General features: G+C 40.8%; 1 protein-coding gene across 9 annotated transcripts in view; it reads left to right on the forward strand.

Moving 5' to 3' along the window:
• Window positions 1-21,331, forward strand: part of NCOA7 (nuclear receptor coactivator 7) — a 100,586-nt gene that overhangs the window by 69,562 nt on the left and 9,693 nt on the right. For 7 of the 9 annotated variants that reach the window (XM_037391386.1, XM_037391384.1, XM_037391383.1 and 4 more), the window contains 8 exons: window positions 2,283-2,362; window positions 3,234-3,341; window positions 4,729-4,830; window positions 5,888-6,013; window positions 8,181-8,365; window positions 9,794-10,860; window positions 12,319-12,487; window positions 21,169-21,316. In XM_037391386.1, the coding sequence (XP_037247283.1) occupies window positions 2,283-2,362; window positions 3,234-3,341; window positions 4,729-4,830; window positions 5,888-6,013; window positions 8,181-8,365; window positions 9,794-10,860; window positions 12,319-12,487; window positions 21,169-21,316 (1,985 nt within the window). The remainder of the gene's footprint in view (window positions 1-2,282; window positions 2,363-3,233; window positions 3,342-4,728; window positions 4,831-5,887; window positions 6,014-8,180; window positions 8,366-9,793; window positions 10,861-12,318; window positions 12,488-21,168; window positions 21,317-21,331) is intronic. The other 2 variants (XM_037391389.1, XM_037391387.1) reach the window with 2 other exon arrangements.

Below are 21,331 nucleotides of genomic sequence, written 5' to 3' on the forward strand. Positions count from 1 at the left end.
AGGAAAAACTTCTTCACTGAAAGGGTGGTCAAGCACTGGAACAGGGTGCCCATGGAGGTGCTGGAGTCACCATATCTGGAAATGTTTAAAAAAATGCATAGATGTGGTGCTTAGGGACGTGGTTTAGTGGTGGCCTTGGCAGTGTTAGGTTAACAAATGACTTGATGATCTCGAAGGTCTTTTCTGACCTAAATGAGTCTATGATTATAAGTCTACCTATAAACCCTTCTTGCGTCTCTCCAGTGACAGTTCACAGGCAACTTAGGTAGTTTGCCTGCATGGGTGTGATACATAGTTTAGTTATCCTGAAGGGATCGAAGTGGTATCTCTTGAGTAGCACAAAATAGTGTGAACTCACCCATTGTTAGTTGGGGGAGTTTCTTCAGGCAGGATTGTGTCCATATTGGCAGTTGTATGTAAATAATGGATTAAAGAAATGTCCAGAATTTGCCACATCTTTGCCTGTCATATTGCTGTTGTGTTTCTGATGGTTTAATACTGTGCCCTGCTACTGTTGTCATTACCTGTTTTTCCATCCTTCACCATAGGCTGCTTTGACTTTGATCACAGGAAGATGGTGTGGCAATGGTGGAAATACAAGCGGTCAGAAAAAAGCAGCAAGAATGCTAATTTAAAATGTTTTTCTGTGGGTCTCCAGTCTCAGAGATGAGGTGTCTGAGATCATTGGGTGATGCTCTGTTTCAGAATGCCATGATGGGAAAGCCAGCATTGTCCTGATCTTCCTCTTCCTACCTCTGTCCTCCATGCCATATGTACTATCCACATGTACTTAAATTGTGTGTGTTTAGTCCCTGCATGCTTCCCAGCTGTTACTATATTGTGGGAAAAACATCTTTGCTGTCTGTAGTATCACTAACCATGGTGCTTCTCATGAGTGCATCCCTGACAAGTAATGGGTGGGATGCGCCTGCAGTAATGCCTGGATGTATGTTCAGGGCTCTCGTGAGTCTCTGTTGGCTGAAGGAGATGGTCTCTGACTCTGTAGCCTCTGGAAGATGCTGAGGCAGCCCCCAGCATTAATCTTGCTGTGGAAACGGGCCAGCGGCAGGGTCAGGTGCAACACACCTCTTGGCCCCTCCTTTCTGCTTGTGTACATTACAGTGGGGCAGGTGAGTCCTTGCCCTTGTTTTTACTATGTGCCTCTTGCTCTCTGGAAATAGCAAAGGTTGCAGCAAAGCCTGAATGCGTGCCAGAAGCCCTAGGCTGCCATTCCCTGTGCTTTCCTTCCTGATCTCCTTCAGGAGCTGCCCCCTTGGACCGCAGGAACGGTCCCCCAGGAGGGCAGTGCCTCCCCACTCCTGGCCCTGGCTGCTGGTTTCGCCGGGCCCAGCCCTACCTTGCCTTCTCGACCCTCCCTGTTTGGGCCAGGCTGCAGCACTCTGCCAGAGGCAGCAGGACCTTTCTGAGGGGCTGGGGGCAAGCGGGCTGGACGAGCAGGGCAGCCATGCATGGCCTCGCTGCGCCCCGGCCCCACCACTGGAGCTGGGGCTGCGTGCTGCCCTTGCCCCCACCAGGTACATGGGTATGGGCTCTGGGTGTGGAGGGTGAGCCCTGTGGGGCTGACGCTGGGCAGCTGGCATCCCCCCCGATCCTGGGCTTTGCTCCCCCTCTGCTGTGGTAAGAATTGGAAAGTGCTACCCTGCTCACACGTGTGCCTTTCGGGTCCTGCAAGGGTTTCTGCAAGTGCAGTGAGTTCTGCATACTGCAGCTGATGGAAAATGTCTTCTGAACGAGCTTTGTGCTTTCTGATGCTTGACTGCATACTGTATGCATGCATGTTTTGCAGGACTCTTGGCATACTTCTACCTTCAGAGTTTAAAATAGTATTTAAATATGACATACTGGCGATGAAGTGGTGATTAACCAGTATTTGTTGTGGTTGTACCAATGCGGTATCGGTGCATACATTCATCTGCTGGTTTCTACCTCAGCCTCGATAGCAGCTCATGATGCAAAGTACTTGCATCCAACAGCTGAATTGTGTAGGAATCACAGAGGAAAACATAGGAGTAATTCTGTATTGGTATGGTACCATGTATACATTTCTCTTGCAGGGTTCCTGAATGATTACTAAACTTGCTGTACTTGAAGTTTTGCTTGCCTTACAATGCAATTTTAAGGCCTAATAGATATTTTTCATTAGTGGTGGTGTTCCTGTTCACAGCTGTGAGTTGCACATCTTATAGATCTCTTTCAAGACATGTCGATAGGCAAATATCTTGGAAGTCAATTACTTGAATCATTTTTTTCTTTCTCTTTAGATGACAATCAAAACAAAACCAATGAAAAGAAAGAGAAAAAAATGGTTTCTCAGAAACCCCATGGTACCATAGAATATACTGTAAGTATCAGTGTGTGGTTTGTTCTTGTCTGCTTTTTGAAGGTGGAATGGTTGAGGTTGGGAGGGAGCCAGCGGCACAAAATTAAAAGCAGTGAGTGAATACTGGCTGTAAGTTTATACCTATCGCAATGGAGATTCCCCACACAATGATATTTGGAGCAGAGCTTGGCTCATGTCCTGAACGACTGTTCAGCCCAGGTCCTCTGCAACTGTTTTTTGCAACTGCCAGTCCTGGTTTTTTTACTTCTGCAGCATGGCTCTGTATTAGAGCAATCAGTTTCATTGTTCTGAAAATTACTTAAATTCCACATGTTGCTTAGGTCATCAGCTAGTTGGCCTGTGCTTGGTCCTGAGATGATGTGAGATTCTCTAAGCCAGAGCCGGGCAGCAGTGCACTGCCACGACAGCTCAGAGGACTAGCTTTGCCCTGAAAGGCTGGCTCACACGGAGACAGGTCCCTGAACAGGGGATCCACTCTCCATCATACAGAGCGGCTGTGAGAGGCAAGCATCCCAGCTGGGAACAGCACAAATGCCTGACGAGCTGTAACTGCTGGAGGTGTAAAGAGCTTTCCAGTGTGTGCCCTTTCCCCACTTGCCAGACCAGTTATAAATGGGGTGGTGCTGCTTCAGAGTTTTATGAGACAAGGAGAGGGACATCTGTAACACCTCTCCACTTTATCTAATATGTAGTATGAGACAATATTTTTTTCTTTTGATTAATACTGGCTTATCATGTAAGCTGTTAAGTAGGGGGGGCGTGTTGAAATAATTAAATCTCTTCTCTGCAAACGGTCTGTTAGATGGTTTTAGTTCACCTGGTATGCTGAATGTGTTTACTATGGTATCTTAAGTTTCAGTTCTTTCTTTAGGCTGGAAATCAGGACACCATAAACAGCATAGCATTAAAGTTTAACATCACCCCAAACAAGCTTGTGGAGCTCAATAAGCTTTTCACGCAGACAATTGTGCCAGGCCAGGTAAATATTTTATGGGGGTTTTTTATAGCTGAAACCTGATTATTTGCTATGTATTTAAAAGCTTTTTACTACTTTCACATATCTTTTAGGTACTTGGATACAAGGATAATGAACAGTAATTTAAATCCCTCAAAGGGGAACTCACTAGACGGTTACCTAGAGTTGGGTGGGGGGAGATTTGTAATTGCCATATCTGGCTTTTGTTGCTTATTTGCTGTCACTGAAGCTTAAAGATGTCTTGGAAGCTCAAGAAGGTAATGTAGCTGTTGTAAGAGAGTTGAATTCTTTTTATACAGATAAATGCTGTATATAATGCATTAAAGAGTTAGAGAGTTAGATACAGTAATTGAAATGGCTCTTTGCCATTATATTGGGGATGAGTCAGTTTCCTGTAAGATGAAAAATAAATGGAAATAAACTGTTTTGGGGAGAGTCAAGTAATGGAAATGCAAATGCAAAGACTAAAACCTGGTTCACGAAGAGCAGATCTCTACTTCTGCTTCACAGATGTGAAGAATTAAAAGTGTCCTGTTTTGCAGATAGGGAAGCTGAGGCACAAACAGATGGCATGACTTGCCTAAGAATACCCAGCGGACAAAAGCTGGGATAAGGAAATCTTTTTTTAATTCTTGGAACATTTTTAGTTTAAAAATAAACTGTGAGCATTTTTTTTAACTTTAGAAGTATCTTTCTTTGACACTTGCAACAAATTACTTTTTATTTGGGGTGGAGGTCCAAAGCTGTACTGTAAATTTAGTACTGCTGTACTAAAACTCTGGGATGATCACTGTGAGGGAATGTGAAAATTCAAACAAAGCGTTATATTTTTATATACACTTGTATTAGTGTAAGGTGGTTTATTATTTTTTTCTTTTTTATGTAGTACATGATGCTAAAATGCTGGCTCATATAAAGAATATTTTTCTTAAATCTGGAGATGCAAATATGTTTTTGGAAACAGACAATGTTTAGTGAAGTGTTATAAACTTCTAGCACTAAAAATCCCCCATCTTCAGTAATGGCCTTCTCTTTGGACCAGAATTTGCTCTTAATGACTATTAGTAATTTTAGTTGTTTTGTAGTTGTGATAGTTGCAAGACAACCTGGGATTGTAAATTTGGGGGGAAAAAAGGAGGTTCTCAGTCTGTGGAAAATATTTTATTTTCCTGCCTGTGCTGCAAAACAGAATGTAGAGCTAGATCCTGTAACTAATTAGACCCACGTGTGCCCCATCATCATGAGGAAGGATGCTAGAACAAGGAGTTGAGTGCATTGCAATCATGTGTGATCAGTACTGGGTTGTCTTTCAGCAGAAGGTAGCATTTCTAGTGAATAACTTTTTTAAAGTTTGCATCTTACTGTGTTGACATATGTGTTTTGTATTTAGATTCTCTTTGTGCCAGAAACGAGTGCTGCGAGACTGTCGTCTTTCAGTCCTGGTGCTCCCATTTCTCCATCATCATCAGATGCCGAATATGATAAACTCCCTGTAAGCCAAACATTAGTTCACTCACCTTGAAATAATTTCTGATTCTGAACCTGAGATTCAAGGCTGTGTAAATAGCAGATTTTTGAGGCTACTGTTCAGACCTTGTGTGCAGTGTACTGAGTAACATTAATTTGCTATACTACAAAATTTACCATCTCTTTAAAATATTCCATATTAAGGGGATTCCGTCAGAGCATAGAAAACCAGTACAAATTCTGTTGGGCTTAGAGTCTATGAAAGCAATTGAAAATGGTCCAGTGTTTAGTGTTTAGTTTTTAGCAAATAGAAAGCTAAGTGTGAAAAATGTATTTATTGTTTCACCCTGGAGATTTTTATGCTGTTCTGCAATCCAGAGCCTTGATCCTGCATTGGGATCCCTAAGCACAGAGGCTGTTAGTTTAGTCTGAGCAGTCAGTTTCTTTGTAGTTAAGCATATTACGGTGGTACCCACATATAGACTTGTCTTATATAGACAAGACTGCAGGATTTAATCTTTATGAAAGGCCTTGGCATAGCTGACCTTTCATTTTCCTTAGAAGGGTGACTGGCCATGATGGTTTTATATAGTTTTAGGGAGTTTAGCTGTCCACTTGCTGATGTTAAAGTGATTATACGTTTCAAATCCATAAGCAATAAAAAGTAAAGTGGAGAGAACCTTGGAGTGAACAACTGTGTTTAACTTTAGTCTGACGCTCTGTGCCACCTGCATGGGGAATCACACCAGTGCCCTGTCTGCAGAGATCTTTACTGCAGATGAAGTGGCAGGACTGGCCCTCTCTTAATGAGAGCTCCTCATTGAAATTTGTTGAGCTGATTTGTCTTGGTATTTTTTAATTTCTTGCCTGTTATTTGTATGGAGGGTTTTTTGTAATGTTACAAGGTTTTTCTTTCATACAAGATGCTGTGGGAAGTGTACGTACATATGTACATGACTACTACTTTTCTTCCTTAAGCAAAAGGAGAGTAGTTGATTGAACCTGACCTTATAGTTGCTCAGAATCTGGAAGTATATGATTCTGGTCCTGTTGCTCTTTACTGAACTCCTTCTTTTTTTAAGGATGCTGATTTGGCAAGAAAGGCCTTCAAACCAGTTGAGAGAGTGCTGTCCTCTACTTCAGAAGAGGATGAGCCTGTGGTTGTCAAATTTTTAAAAATGAATTGCCGTTACTTCACAGATGGTAAGGTAGGTGAAACTGGCTTTTGGGCATTGCTTGAGATTCTTTAAAAGCAAAATCTGTTTGGATAAATGGAAGATGACTGCTGGAGGGGTCAAACGCTCCACATCTGTAAAAAATGTAAATGGTGGCTTTATCACTGTTGTTGTTGGTAATGTGGTAATATGCTGTATCATTTTGTTCTTTGTTCTTTCAATTGTTTAATCTGTTATGATAATTGTTTTATGAAAGAATAGCTCTTCTCTTCATCTTCATTCCCTTACCATGTCTTACCAGAATTACCTGTTTAAGAGTGTGTTGTTAGATACACAGACAAAACTGCACTTTAGAACTATGACATGTCTGGGTTAGTTGTCCAGTTCCATCAAGTTGAGCAACAGCTTTATAAAATGAGTACATGCCTATCTATTTAATCTATGACTTTAAGCTAAATTTTAACTGTTTCCAGAGCAGTGTTTCCAAATATGTCCATGTTGCTTCTGCACTTGCTAATTAATGCCATGCAAACCCTAATAAAAAGATAAATATTGCATGTTACAACCTATTCTTTCTTTTTCATGCAAGTGTTCTTGTAATGTACATGTTCCCACTGGGACTGCAATCCTAAACTTTAGAGCAGATGTTTCAGAAGCGAAGGCACAAAGCTTGGGCCGTATTTTGACCCTCTTCTCAAGGTTGCAAGGCACTGTTGTCTTGAACAGTCTGCTTTGATATACCTACTCTTGTTGGTTCTGGTTTCAGTTAATGTCTGCATGTTTGGGTTTTCAAGTCCTCTGGAACTTGTAACACTGGAGATATATGCTAACCATTGTAGTTTAGTCATTTTTCCCTTAGTTCTGATTTTTGTAAGATGGATATGTTTACACCTACAGATTTTGGCTTCTTTTTGCATCGAGTGGATGTAGACTTTATTTAAGCACGCTGCAATTTTTCAGTCTGCTATTTTGTAGAAAGTAATAGAGGACTACTTGGTGTCTTGCATGTAAATTAGGGCAATACTGCCGCGTTATGTGATACTTGCTAGGTGCAGAGGATACAGATTGCCGATTTTATGGCTGCGGGACTGAAAAAGTAATTTTCAGTCAGAACAATCAAAGTTGGGGCAGCTTTTTTGCCAGTGTAGCTAAAATCCCTTGTTGCCTTGCTTCCTGCAGTGGCTGGGTAGGCATACAGCCTACTGATGTATTGCTTTTCTGGCTAACTAGTTATATACCTGTGGGAGAAGCCTCTGCACTTGTTTTTGATTCTGCCATCCAAACGCAGACCAGGCATGTGTACGTGAGTCATAGAGAAGCAAATGGGAAATACATACGGACTTCGCTTTACAAAGGAGCAGGCACACATGTACTCACTTGCCTGTGCCAAACTATCAGCTTAGCATTTCCCTGGTCTAAAAAAACCATAAACCAAGCTTGTGGTACTTTACCTGCCTGTTTGTTAGCCTGCATTGGCTTGCCTTGCAGATGACCTTGGATAATTAATAGTATCTGCGGTGCAGGTCACTCCTGTTGATCCTGTGGCTCCTATTTGTCAGATGTCACGATTTACACACAACTTCTGAGTTGGTGTCATGAATTCTGTAGCTTGTCTGGAAGAAAGGGTGCAGGAGCGAGACATTGGAAATCTCCTTTGTAGACGTTGAAAAATAGTCTGTTGCCAGGGGTTGGATGCTGAATAATGGCTGATGCACCCTCTTATCGAATCCATTGCTAGAGCATGTTTTGAAGAATGAGATGTTATCTAAAGCTGTGCAAAACATGCTTGGATCGTGGTAGAAGCTGCTTCTAGATTGGGGAGAAGCTGTTTCAAATTGGTTCCCTATATATAGAAGCTTTTTGCATGTATCTTTAGGAGACCAGATCAAGTCAAGGGGACCTGTGATGTAGCTTAGCATGGTAACCTTGATGTTTCCATGAGTAAGACTGCCTTCCTGTGTGCTGGTTGCATATAAATTCATGTATCAAATGAAGGTGGCTTCATCTAGAATAGAATTTTTCCCTTTGCTCTCCTTACAATGTCTGACAATGCAATTTGAAACCAAGATGTTTTGTTAGCAAACATTGTGTGATGGGGAATAAAGAGGCAGAGGAGAGGTTTTTTTCTTTTTAGGATAGTAGCCTAAAATCTAATACCAAATGATAAGTGATGTGCTAACTCTTCCTTCTCCTGTTTTAGGGTGTAGTTGGAGGAGTCATGATAGTAACTCCAAACAATATCATGTTTGACCCACATAAGTCTGATCCTCTGGTAATTGAGAATGGCTGTGAAGAATATGGGCTCATCTGCCCCATGGAGGAGGTTGTCTCAATAGCTCTCTACAATGACATCTCTCACATGAAGATTAAAGATGCGTTGCCATCGTAAGGAGTGTTCTTCCCTGAACTTACGTTTACAGATTTTCAGTAAGGGTGGTGGAAAAGGAGAGGAGGTGAATGAAAGGGAAGAGTCTTAATGCAGCAGAATAAAAAAAAGCAGGAGGAAAGTGCCAGCAAAGGAATGATTCACATATGCTGTTCTTCCTTTTTAGAACACTTCGGTGGCACTAAAGAGAAATGGGTCATGAATATGAGAACCAAAGTGCAAAGGGGATCATTAAAAAAACCAGTAATTAAAAGCGTTGGTGGCATGCCATGGTTGGGCTCTTGCACTGACCCATCTCTAGGGTTATTTCAGTGGAAGTGAAGAGAGCTAGGTTTGGATGATTAGTTGTGTTACCAGGAATGTTCAGAGAGTAATATTTAAAACTTTTGAAGATAACAGCACATTAACTGCCATCTTCAGGACTTGGAGAAATACCAGGCTGTGGAATGCTTCCACTTCAAAACTAGAAATGCATTAATAGTTATCATTTATAATACACAATAGACTTTCTGGGGTGGGCTATTTTTGTTTATGTGTAGTCAAGGCACTGCTTATGTATTAGTTCTAAGCAAAGTTTTGTTCTTACAGGTGAACACCTGTTTGATCAGTGAAATTCATCTACTTCCCTCAGTTTTCTCATTTCAAGAAAAACTTTCCAGATATTTGTTATGCTCATTACTAGAGTGTTTAATAATTTCTTTGTAAGTTTTAAACTATGAGAATCTTGTATTCTCATTCACCTCAGACTTCTTAGCAGCAATGAAGAGCTGGAGTTCTATGCTGTTAAATTTTTAAGAATTTTGCATTTTGAAATGTTTCATGATTGTCCTGCTTTAAAAAGAAATCTCTGGGAATGTCTGCATTCAAACAGTAGATTTAAGTAATGGAGAAAAAGAAAAGGAAAAAAGCCCAACTCTGCCTGTTACTGTTTTGCAGTAAACATGTTCAAACAGGGTAAGGCTTATCTCCAATTTGTGGTGTTCTCAAAAATACATTTGTAATGACTAGGGAAGCATGGATGGTTGTCGAAGTTGACTCATTTTCAGGTGTGGGAAATAAACAATATTAACATAGTATGAATGACATTCCAGCAGCTAAATACATGTTCTGTGGTTTTTCGGTTACTGAACTTCTGATGACTTGCACGTTGTTATTACATGTGTACCATTTCTTCACCCATCTGGCATATTCTACCAAGTGATTTACTCATTTTATTTCAGTATTATCCTTTCCACATATTTCTCTATTTTCTTTAAAATCACTTATTTCCACTGGTGTATGTTTATTTTGGAGAAAGTAATTTTTTGTTGAGTTTCAGAGCCTAAGTTAAGTTGGTACATTATTTAGTTTTTCTGTTCCTGTTTTTTTTTTTTCTGTTTCCATTTTGCTTTTAACATCCTATGTACATCCATCATTTTCCCTGACAGTGACATACCAAAGGATCTTTGTCCTCTGTACAGGCCAGGAGAATGGGAAGACCTATCATCTGAGAAAGATATCAATCCTTTCAGCAAATTCAAATCCCTTAGCAAGGAAAAGAGGCAGCAGAATGGGGATCCATCCATTGCTTTTGGTGCCAAACAGATAAAGCCTTCAGATAAGGAAAAGTCTGCTGATTTTGAAGTTCTTCAGTCATCTGAGAGTACAGGCTCAATCAAATCAAAGTCACTGGAGTTTTCCAACAACATCACTGCCACTGAATGTTTGGAAAAGTTTGCTGTGGATCCATGTGCCAAGGAGCCTTCTGGGGAAAAAAATGCTTCAGATATCAAAACCAAAGAAAAATCCCTTTTGGGAGAAGGAGAGAATGACTTCATTAAGGTGGAAAAGATGTCATCTCGTATGGATAGAGGGTTGGACAGGAAAATCTCAGTAATGGAAGGCTTGCTGGCTGACCCCAGGGAGTTGGGGAGAACTAAGCAGCAGGTAACCAAACCCACTACAGAAGCCCAGGAGCACTTGACAGTTGATTCCTTGGAAAAAAAGGACAGTGTTGAACCTAAAGCTGACTTAGACTTAGAGCTGTGTGAAAAGCAAGATGTTATTCCAGAAGTAAACAAATGTGTCAGTTCCCCAACAGGTAAGGTGGAGACTGCATTGGACACTAAGAAAGAGCTAGAGAAAGATAAACTTATTGAATTTTACCTCAATAAAGATGGGAATGGGTCTCAGTCATCTGAAGACTTACACAAGGCTGAAATCCAGAAAGGTGAAAACAATAAAGCAGTTGGCATAGACCTTACACTTAGCTTTTCAAAGTCCCAAGCTAAGGAAGTCCATACAGTTAAAAGTATGGAGCTTGATTCCTGCTGTGTTGAAAGGAAAGCACCTTCATTAGAACTCAGCTCAGCAGCAGCAGAGGAAAAGAATCTGAAAGAGTCTGTGGACTCTTCGTTAGTACCAGCTATAGACAAGACCTGTCAAGAAACGCAGTTAGACAATCAATCAGAAATCAGACTGTGGCTGCTGCAGAAAATTCAAGTGCCAATTGAAGGTAGGTCTCTGGTTATCCTTGTTTCCTCTGAGACTTGGACAGCATTATGACGGTAACCTCTGAATTGATAGTCTTCTGCTCTAAAAATTGTCTCTTTCTATAGTACCTGGTCTATTTTTTCCTCTTACACATTATATTTTTATATTATCTGCTATTTAGAAGAAAAAAAAACCCTTTAAATTCCCTAAGCTCCTAGTTTGATAAGTAGCTTGTGTGCTCTTTCCATATTGAGTGATCACTGTTACATAATCTTCACCTCTGTTTACTGGCTTTACGAAGGACAGTGAAATGTCACCCAGTTGCAATTCTGACAGGGTCACTTCTTGGCCTGGGAATTGTCACTCCGTATTGGTAACTTTCATTGCTTCAGTGAAGTCCATGGCTGGATTTCTGATAGTATCCAAAGTAGTTGTACGTTGCTGTAAAGGGGGGTACCAAACTATTCTTGACGCTATTTGCATGTCTAGTGTCTTTCATGCTATGGAAACCCTTAAAGAAGTGATAAATAGGAATATAGTGTCTTATTGACTGATCATTTTGTCCTGATTGGTCACTGTGTTATCATAAATAAAATTCAGACAGTTATTGGAAAGCATATAACAAAATGAAATCTCGGTTTAGATAGCGTGTACACATATTACTCTCTCTGCTACAGCCCAGTGCCTCTAAGCACTAATCCATCCTGGAATGCTGATGCTTCTCTCCTGGTAGTTTAATGAAATGGACATACCCCTGATTCGTATCGGGTGGTGGGGGATGATTAGAGTGGAAGTCTTTATTTTAAAAACAGTTGCTCTTAAAATTACTATTTTTTTCTTTTGCAAGGGTTTATATCTTGCTAGTTGTATTGGGTGGTTGCTCTCATTGGGAGAGGGGGAGGAAAAACTGGCTGTAGGAGTACTCCTGAAACTAATGAGGCAACTTTGGTGTGATTGAGGCTGTAGTTTAATAAGCAATTTTTGTGTCACATTAGCAATTTAAGGAACTCTAACCCGCTCTTCTGCTTGACCCTGTCTTGTGCAGACAAAAGGGCTTTGTGTGGCTGGCTTACTGTTGGAGTTGAGGAACTCACTGGGCTTTGTGCATGTGTGTGCAGGGTTACCCTTCGACTGGATGGGTTTCCTGGACCCAGTCAAACATTGTCCCCTTTACTTGCCTGCTTCATGTTGCAGTTTGCACCCAGCCTGATCATCTTACTAGTTTGTTTTACAGGGCTATTGTGTACATAGCTGTACAGCTGAGGAGGGTAACAGACTGTCATGAAATGGGAATAAATGGCCACAGTTCAGGATGAAAAAGGATTTATTAAACCATTGAATGGCATGTCAGGTGTAATTCTGTGTATGGTGTCTCACAATATTCCTTTGTACAAGATGATTAATCGTTGTGACAATGTTTTATCAGCTACAGTACCTGTACTTCCCTGTAAGCAGCCCGTTTCTTTTGTCTCTCATTCAGATATGCTTCCTTCAAAAGAGGAGAAGAGCAAGACTCCTCCAATGTTTCTGTGCATTAAAGTAGGCAAACCCATGAGAAAGTCCTTTGCATCTCAGAGCACCACCATGTCTCAACAGTACAGTAAAAAGATAAAGCAACCAGAGTACTGGTTTGCTGTTCCTCGAGAAAGGTAAGCTGCAATGCCTAGCACGAAAACATGTTTGTGCTTTTTTTTTTTTTTTTAATGTGTAGTGTTTCCTAGAGTTGAATCTGACTTTTCTCTGTGGTCCAAGGTGTGAAATACAGCAAGGATGCTGAGATGAGGAGAGAGGTGCCCTTGTTTCGCTGCATGCCAGAGAGATAAAGCAGTGCTTGTTGCTAGTATAATATGGCTCCCAGTGGGAAGGAAGAATGGATCAGGTGCCACTTTGAAGATAAAATAGGATATATGTGCACCTAACGTAAGATAAAGACACAGGGATGATCAGCTGTAGTCTACGAAGTGAGGGAAAGTGGAAAAGGGGAGCAGTGGCAAGAGAGGCAAAGAATCCACTAAGGTGCCAGTGCTAAAAGACTAGGCGTATCACATGAGCAAAGGGCATCAAGTGGAAAAGGGAGACACCCCTAGCTGAATGAGTGGGGCATTTATGCCTTCAAAATGTCCCTTCCTTCACAATAAAATCCATTTAAAGGTGTTATGTGCCTGGAGATGTATATGCATAAATAGTACTACAGCAAAGGAAAAAAAAGTGAAGGCCTGTGATTTTCCATATAAATCACCCAAGAATTTTCACTGGCTGTGAGGAATCAAATCCATGGTCCTTCTCTTGCTAGAAGGCAGCCAGAGCAATTCTCCAGTCTGTTGACAAACCAAAATAGGGAAACTGGTGATCACACGTCTGGTGAGTTAGGTATGAGGAAGGAAGAATCTGAACTTGTGATGTCTCTCAGAGCTGTCTCTTTAAGAGGCAGTCAATATTTTCTTTTCTAAAAATAATTCTCCAGATTATTTAATTTTATTTTCAAATGTGTAGAGAGTGTGTGTTGATTTAAGTGTTAATTTCTTGTATTTTAGGAATTAGTGTTTTGAGCAGACCAGTAGTGTGAAAGTTGCTGACCCAGGGGAGGAGAGGGAGAGGTTTAATCCAGCTGGAATGTGGCCATCAGGAGTGTAGCTGAAGTTAGCTTTGGTTTGCTTGCTATCTGTTGAACCCAGTCCTTGGCTCCTCAGGGATTGCAAAAGGGTGGGTTCAGAAGATTCTAGGTTGAAGTGCGAGTAAATACTTCAAGAAGTTGGAGTGATGCTGTAATATAACACAAGGTCAGTTATTGCTTTGGGGATAGTGTAATGCCGAATAAAGCCGCTGAGCTGAACTAAGGTCATCTCTGATCACTGCTCTGCAACAGGTAAATCTAGTAAGCTTCTTAAAACAAACTTGGAAAACAGCTTCTCTACTTGTCTTTTTATGAGCAGAAATTTTTCTGAATAGTAAAGGGACTTAACCCATATATAAACTGAAGTATTGACACCTGATTTATACTTCAGTCTTCAGAATGAGGAAAAAGTAATTTCTGCAGTGAGCTGTTGCATCGGCACTTGGCCATGCTGGCTGACAGACCAGATCTTTGATGTCGGGGCTACTGTTCAGATCTTCACCAAAATTACTGTGGACGTAGTGGAAGAGTGGGTCACTGTGATGCTGTTCATGCACACCTATTTTAACACCGCAGAGGTGTATAAAAGATCTTGCAGAACTTGGGCCAAAAATTAAATGCAAAACCCACTCCTTCATATTAATGCAAGATATGCCTTTGCCCAGCACGTCAGTGTTTCCTCCAAACTCTCAGATGCCTTCCCAAAGCAAAATACATTGCTTCCTACTGGCTAATGATATTCTTGCACCAGTATTGTATAGTATATAATTATCACTGTGGCGTCTGGAGGGTGTCATGGGCAATAGGTTGTTTGGGATAGCTTTGTAAGGTATTTTTGACCAGTGTATCAGAATAATTTATTAAGCTTAAAAACATTTGGAATCCAATTTATATTCATGTATGAAATTATCAATAATAACACTCTAATCTCTTTGTCCATAAAGCAGCATAAATAAAACACTTTGTCCAGTGCAGTCTCAGTAGCTTGTGCAGCGTTTTAACATTTTGTAGTAATTAAAAAAAAAAAAAAAGCAACCACAACAAAACACCAAACAACAAACCAACCAAACCTGGATTGAGGTTGTGAAAAAAATGATGTGCATGCCTATAATCACTGCGTAAGTTAAGTTTTCCTCTGATTTATATTTAATTACATTTTTCCATGGTCTATTAGTGTTGTTAAAACAGGTTGTGTCATCAGTTCCGAAAATGTCTCCATTTTCAGCTTGGGCCCCATAACCCACCGTTCCCAGCAGAGCTCCTCTTCCATCTGCAGACTGCTGCTGCTTTCCTAGCTGTGGCAGGCTGCAGGAAACCTGCACTGGGAGAGGGATGTATTTATCTTTTAAAACTTTGTGGTTTTTTAATTTTTTTTTTTAAATGGAAACCCTTGGAAACATTATTAATACAGAGAGAAGGCTGTTAGGCTGATGCTGTTCAAAAAAGGCTGTCAATAAGTCTTAAGTGTTTGCCTGTTGTGGCTGTTGTAGGTCGTCTCTCTTCCTATGTGACTTCCCAGGTGCTGAGAATGTCCTGGTGTGCATCACCCCATGACATGCACAGTGCAGCTGAGTTAATCAGTGACTATAGGGCTGCCTTGCTCTGCCTCCTTGATCACAGCAGTGCTCACCTTAGCACGTAATGGGGAAGATGGGCATCTTGAGTTGTTTATATAAAGATGACTCAGTCTGGGGCAGCTTCTTGTCAGGTTCAGCTAAGCAGAAAGGCACTTGTGCTTTTGGAGACTAATAGATTTATTCTTTTGCTGAGAAGTCTTGCAATGGGTATAGCTTACAGTATTAGAGGGTAAGTCTGTGCATGCTTTTACTACATGGATTTATGTTTGAATGGTATGTAGATTTTCCACCCTAGTGGATTTTGAGGAGTAGTAGTAGGTCAGTATGTTGCAGATTTCCTCAAGGTCTTGTTCCTCAAGGGACAGAGATAGTAATGCAGAATTTCTTTGTTTATAAACATGTGTTGTAACAAATAACTTCCTCATTTTAGCATTGACTAGTTCCTCAGTCAAGAATTAAATCTCATTGGTTATCTATAATATAAATTTGTCAGATGGGCTTGGTTTATGTACACATAATTTGCATTGATGTTGATGTAAAAGACATTGCACTGAGATCATGCTGCTGAGAGTGCATCTGCTTTTTTGGAAGTTTCCATTTTGAGAACAGGCAGATTTTCAAGGAGGAAAAGTAACAGCGGTTGAGCCTCACTTCCCTTTTTCTGTCTTATCTTCCCACCCCATTGATTTCTTTGTTGGTTTTGTTGGTTTGGGGAGTTGGGTAAGCTTTGGTTTGGGGTTTGTTAGCGCTTTCTGTGGGGTTTCCTTTTGTAGAGCAAGATGTTGGGTGATTGTGACTCCTATTATGCACTAGATACTAACACCCTGTAGTTAGTACAGTTGAAGCTGAGATCTGGAAGAGCTTGTAGCACAACTAGCTGGAGTCAATACCTACGTGATGCTTCCATGTGCTTATGCAGGACTTTGCATAAAGAGATGATGATTAAGATGGTCCTGATGCTGAAGGGTCAGTCTTCCATGTTCCTGTTCATGGAATAGGTAGCATAAAGCTTAGATTTAGACTCCTTTTGAATTAGCCTTCTATAAATAGAGTCCTTCTAGACCCCTGATAAATAAGAAATCAAATTATGCAGATGAAACCTATGAAAACCTGTTTGTAGTTTATATCTTGTAATGAGGGCTCATATAGGCTTATATAAGCATATGAATGCTTACAATGCCTTAGCCCTCATAAGATTCATGAAGGATCATCATCTAGTAAGGCATGTTTAGAATGAAGTTGTAAGACTCAGAATTAATTCCTATTACTAAGCCAGGAGCTGTGGTTGGACTTAGAGCCTTTGTACGTGTACCACAGGGTACACAAACCCTCCCACACTACCCAAACACACAGATGTGGAACTAGCCCCCCTCCCAGCTGTTACTGACCTGAGGACATTAATTTATGGGAAACTAGTTTGCCTCTGCCCTCAAAAAAAGTCAGATATTGTTACATTATCAACAGAAATGGTGGTGGTGGTGGTGATGATGGCAGTTTGGGACCTCCTAAATTAAAGTATATCTCTTAGAAGAAAAAGCAATTATGGTTCCCCCTCAAGAATCAACTGTAACTTGATAAGTTGTCTGATGTATTTTATTGATAATTGCCTTTGCTCTTTTTCAGTGCACTATATACCTACTTTACTATTTCTGTTTTCTGGTCTCTGGTTGTCGTTGTGTCTGTATTACCAGGATTCAGTTCCTCTTAACATAGGCTATCACAGGGTATCACTCCTGCAAGCTAAACAGCTCTTTTTGCATCTTGCTGTACAGCAGTTGGTTTTGTGTCACGAAGCTGCAACACTTGAGCATGACTTTGGAATGATGCACCAGAGATGAGCAGAGTATTTGGTGTCAAACGCCAAACTAAACACAATCTCATTCCTTCTGCTGAATGTTACTTTCTTGGTACATTCAAAGATCATACCAAGTATTGTCATCAGTGTGTTGGTGCAGAGCAATTGCTCCAAAATTCAGAGCTATTATCCCAGGTCTCTAGGGTCATTCTGCCAAGAGTAAAGTACCATCCTGCACGCACGGCCTCTGCTCACAGTTCTTCAGCATGTGCTGCTCTGTTTGGATGCATTCACACACAGCTGATTTTGCCCAGTTTACTAAGCAATGTGGTGGCATAAATACTCCACAAAGCTTTTGTCTTACACTGATTCTGTCACTTTGCTGTCATGATCTTTGTGTCATGTTTTGTACTATCAAAAATCAGTGTTTTAGTGAATGTATATCCTTCACTGTGAACTTTTCCTTTTACATTTGTTTTGTGCCCTCTGCATTTGTGTTACTATGAACATATTTGTAAACATATTCACTTTCCTTTTAATCTGGGGGAGTCCCTTTTTAATCAGTGTCCCATCTTTCATTTTCGATTTCTCTCTCCTAGTTTGTTTTTTTTTAAAAAAAAAGTTTCCTGTTACCTTTTCCTTTTGAATAATTCTTTCTGGAATTATTAATTTCAGGTTTCTGAAGTTGTTCATTTTGAAGCACTTCACATTTTATTGATGTTTCTCTGTTAGTGCATGACACACCCATAAGCGCGTGATCACCAAAACAGCTATTGAGTTCTAGGATAAATTTCCTCGCAGCTGTCAAGTTGGCTGTAAAAGAGTTCCTCAAGCAGTGGTTTTTCAATTTAAAAATTGCCTCAAGGTTCTTCGATTTGGTAGCTGGGAATTACCACAATAACATAAGGTTATAATTTTATTAACAACAAAGGGATGCTCTGCATCCCCTTTCAGAATGACCTCACTTCTGCATTCACCTGTTCCTTATTTTATGCTGCTGCTCCTTAAATCTGGAGTGTCTGGATTTATTTAGCATCTGTCTGTTGTCCAAAAGGAAAACTTAGTTATGGACTACTTCAAATAAACTGAGCGTATACAGGTCTGAGGGGCTTGACAGGAAATGTTCTGAGTGTACTGAGGAAGTTGGTTTATCTTGTTGCAAGGCTGCTTTCTATCATCCTTTGAAAGGTTATGATCATTGGGGAAGATCCTTAGTAATTGGAAAGGCAAATCTGCAACCATCTTCAGAAAAATCGAGGAGGATCTGTGGGAGCACAGGGCAAGTCAACTTCACCTCAGTTCTTGGTAAAATTATGAAACAAGTTCTTACGGACACTGTTTCCAAGCTCATGGAGGGCAAGAAGTGATCAGAAATGGCTATCAGATTTGCAAAGGGCAAATTGTTTTTCTACCAACCAGATAACTTTTCTGTTTGAGACTGCTAGCTCAGTGAGCAAGGAGAGAGCAGGGGATCGTTGTTTTACCTTGACCTTAGTAAGGTTTTCAACACAATCTCCCATAGTGTCCTTACAGCCAAATTGGAGAGGTGACCTGGACAGGTAGACTACCAGGTGGGTGAAAAACTGACTGGACCTTTGGGCTCAAAGCATTGATAGCTAGTCGGAGTGGTAGCCAGGTGCAAGTAGTATTCCTTAGGGATTGGTACTGAAGGCCTTCACCAGTGACACAAGCACTGGGAGAAAACACACCTCTGTCATTTTGGGGGACAAATTTGGGGAGTGCTTATACATTGGAGGACAGGGCTGATGTTCAGAGGGACCTCAGCCCAGAGGAATAGGCTGACAGAAATGTCAGAAAGTTCAGAAGAGGCAAATGCGAAGTTGTGTGCCTGGGGTGGAGCTGTCCCTGCGCTGGTACAGTCTGGGATGGGTGGCCTGGGGAGTAGCTCTGCAGAAAAGGAGCTGGGGAGGTTGAGAGCAAACTCAATGTAAGTCAGTGATATGCCTTTGCAGTAACGCAAACTTCGCTTTTTCCTGCCCCTTGTAAGGAAGAGCACAGCCAGCAGCTGTGGTGGTTATTCCCTTCTTCCTTTTGAACACAAAAAAAAGGGAGAAGAGGAAAAAAAAAAGTAGGATGGTGCTAGACACTTCTCAGAATGTACGTGCATGCATCAGAGGAAATTGTGATAAGATAGAAGAGAAACAAAACATGGGACAGGTTAGGCATGGAACAGGTTGCATGGAGAGGTTGTGGAATCTCTTCGGAGATCTTCACAACTGCAAATGGACAAGACTGTGCAACCTCCTCTAACTCGGAAGTTAGCTCTGCTATGAACATAAGTTGGCCTAGGTGATATCCAGAGGTGCCTTACAACCTAGATATATTCTGTGGTTCTGAGATGAGTGTGCTGCTCTCCTCTACCCACCTGCATGAATGTGCTTTCAAACTGATGTTAGCCAGACAGCAGCAACCACTAGTTTTATTGTTCTTTCATAAGGATTTGTAGGAAATAAGTAGATAGCTTTCCAGACTAGGACTACTGCACATAAAATGCACAGTGGTCAAGTTAAATGCCTTTTTCAGTTAAAACTCACATTAGTTAGCAAAGAGATGATTGTACTGCTCTTTCTGAAGCCTCTGTGGGCGAACGGAGTGGGGCATGCTGAGTGGCGCCTATTGATGTGGGAAAACTGCAGTTAGAAGAAAAGATCTTGACTAAAATGAGATGCTACAGCTTTTAGAAGTTCCTTCTATAGTTCATTGGGTTTAGATCTATGCAAACTTGTAAGCAGTCATGTGGCTTCTTACAAAGGAGGAGGGAGCTCTTGGCAATGGGAGTGTGACCCTTTTTTAGCCTTTTCCAGGCAATTATTGGCAAGAACTATCCCAAAACCTTGATCTCTACTCTGTGTGTGGTGCTGCAGAGGAATGAGCAGCAGCTAAAATTTTATTTTAATATCAGCATTAGCTGCCTTGATGAAGGAGCTGGTGTTGGGTGTTTGCAAATTTAGGACAATTGTACTAAAACCGTATTTGGTTGTATATATTAAAAGTGTTTCACAGGTACAGCTCTTAGGTGATAAAAAAATTTTAAACTCATAGAACATCTGTTAGCCATGTACCACAGAAGTGTTTGTGAATGTGGAGAGGAGAAGAGTCAAAACTGATGGCAGTGCTAATTTGTTCCTCTGTCATGATTAAGAGGACATTTCATGATCAAGCAAAGTCAATCTTTTATTCTTTCTGAGGGTAGTGGAAATTGGATCCAAATTTCTTGAGGCCATAGTGAGTCAAGCCCATCCAAATATCTCACTTCGACTGCGAATTACTGTAGCTATCATGAGCGGGCAACAGTTACAGGGCTGTACATTTACGTAGTGAGAACTGACATCAGACGGCAGCCCTTGTTTGTAGGAGTGTAGAACAAAAAACCTAGGCTTGATTGGAAAACTTTCTGCAATTATACTAGTGGCCCTAAACAGAATCCCACTGCTGAAATTGTGTTTTAAGATTATTTGTGCAGACATATAAATAGAAGTAACTTGAAATATAGGGGGAAAATGTCTGAATTTCTCTAAGATTTTTCTTGTTTTGTGTTGATCAAGGAATTGCTGGACAAAACTTCCTGGTGAATAACTGGAGAAGGATCCAGTGTCATAAGTGCTTACTGTCTATCTGCCCTCTTTAGTTAGGGTTTGATTTTTTTTTTTTTATTATTATTATTCCCTGCTGGTAATTCAGCTTCTTGTACAGTGGATCCACTGTCATGTTCCTGTTTGAAATTGCATGTGTTCATTTTAATTTTAATGTACTACATAAATTCCTTCTTCAAAAATCGTTTCACTGTTTGTTATGGATGTTATCAGAGAACATCTCTTTGAAGACAGTGATTGAGAGCTGACTATGTTTATGGAAGTGCACACAGTGCTGGAGCTGTAGCATTAGCAGAGCCATCAGTAACTGCTTGTTTTCATTATGCTAGTGGAATGAAGAATTGTTTCATGGTTAGCCTCTATAACTTTTAAAGAGCATCTAGAAATGTCATGTAGACTTTACTGTTAATCTCTTACGGCTTGTTTTATGCAGGAGATTAAACTAAGTGAGGGTTTTTGTGGGCTTAACTTTTGTGAGTATCACCTAATACCAATCAATTTGACTTCTTAACATTAATTCTGTGGGACTGGACAAGCCGCTTACTTTACCATAATGCTTTGTGTGTATAGCAAAGGGAGGAGAAAAATGTATTGTGGGGAGTGAAAGTAGAGAAACCCTGAAGTGCTTCAGGCTGCCAGGTGGAGGGAGCTATTGCCTTGTGTGGTGGGTATCCTCTTTGCGTGGTTGCCCCATCTTTGTCATAGTTGTCTCCTTCTCTTCTTTTTACAGGGTGGATCACTTGTACACGTTTTTTGTTCAGTGGTCACCAGAAGTATATGGGAAAGATGCCAAAGAGCAAGGTTTTGTTGTGGTAGAAAAGGAGGAGCTTGACATGATAGACAACTTCTTCAGTGAGCCCACTACTAAAAGCTGGGAGGTGAGTGCTTTCTGC

Source organism: Falco rusticolus, chromosome 6, assembly GCF_015220075.1.
Source record: "Falco rusticolus isolate bFalRus1 chromosome 6, bFalRus1.pri, whole genome shotgun sequence".
NCBI classification, from domain to species: Eukaryota; Metazoa; Chordata; class Aves; order Falconiformes; family Falconidae; genus Falco; species Falco rusticolus.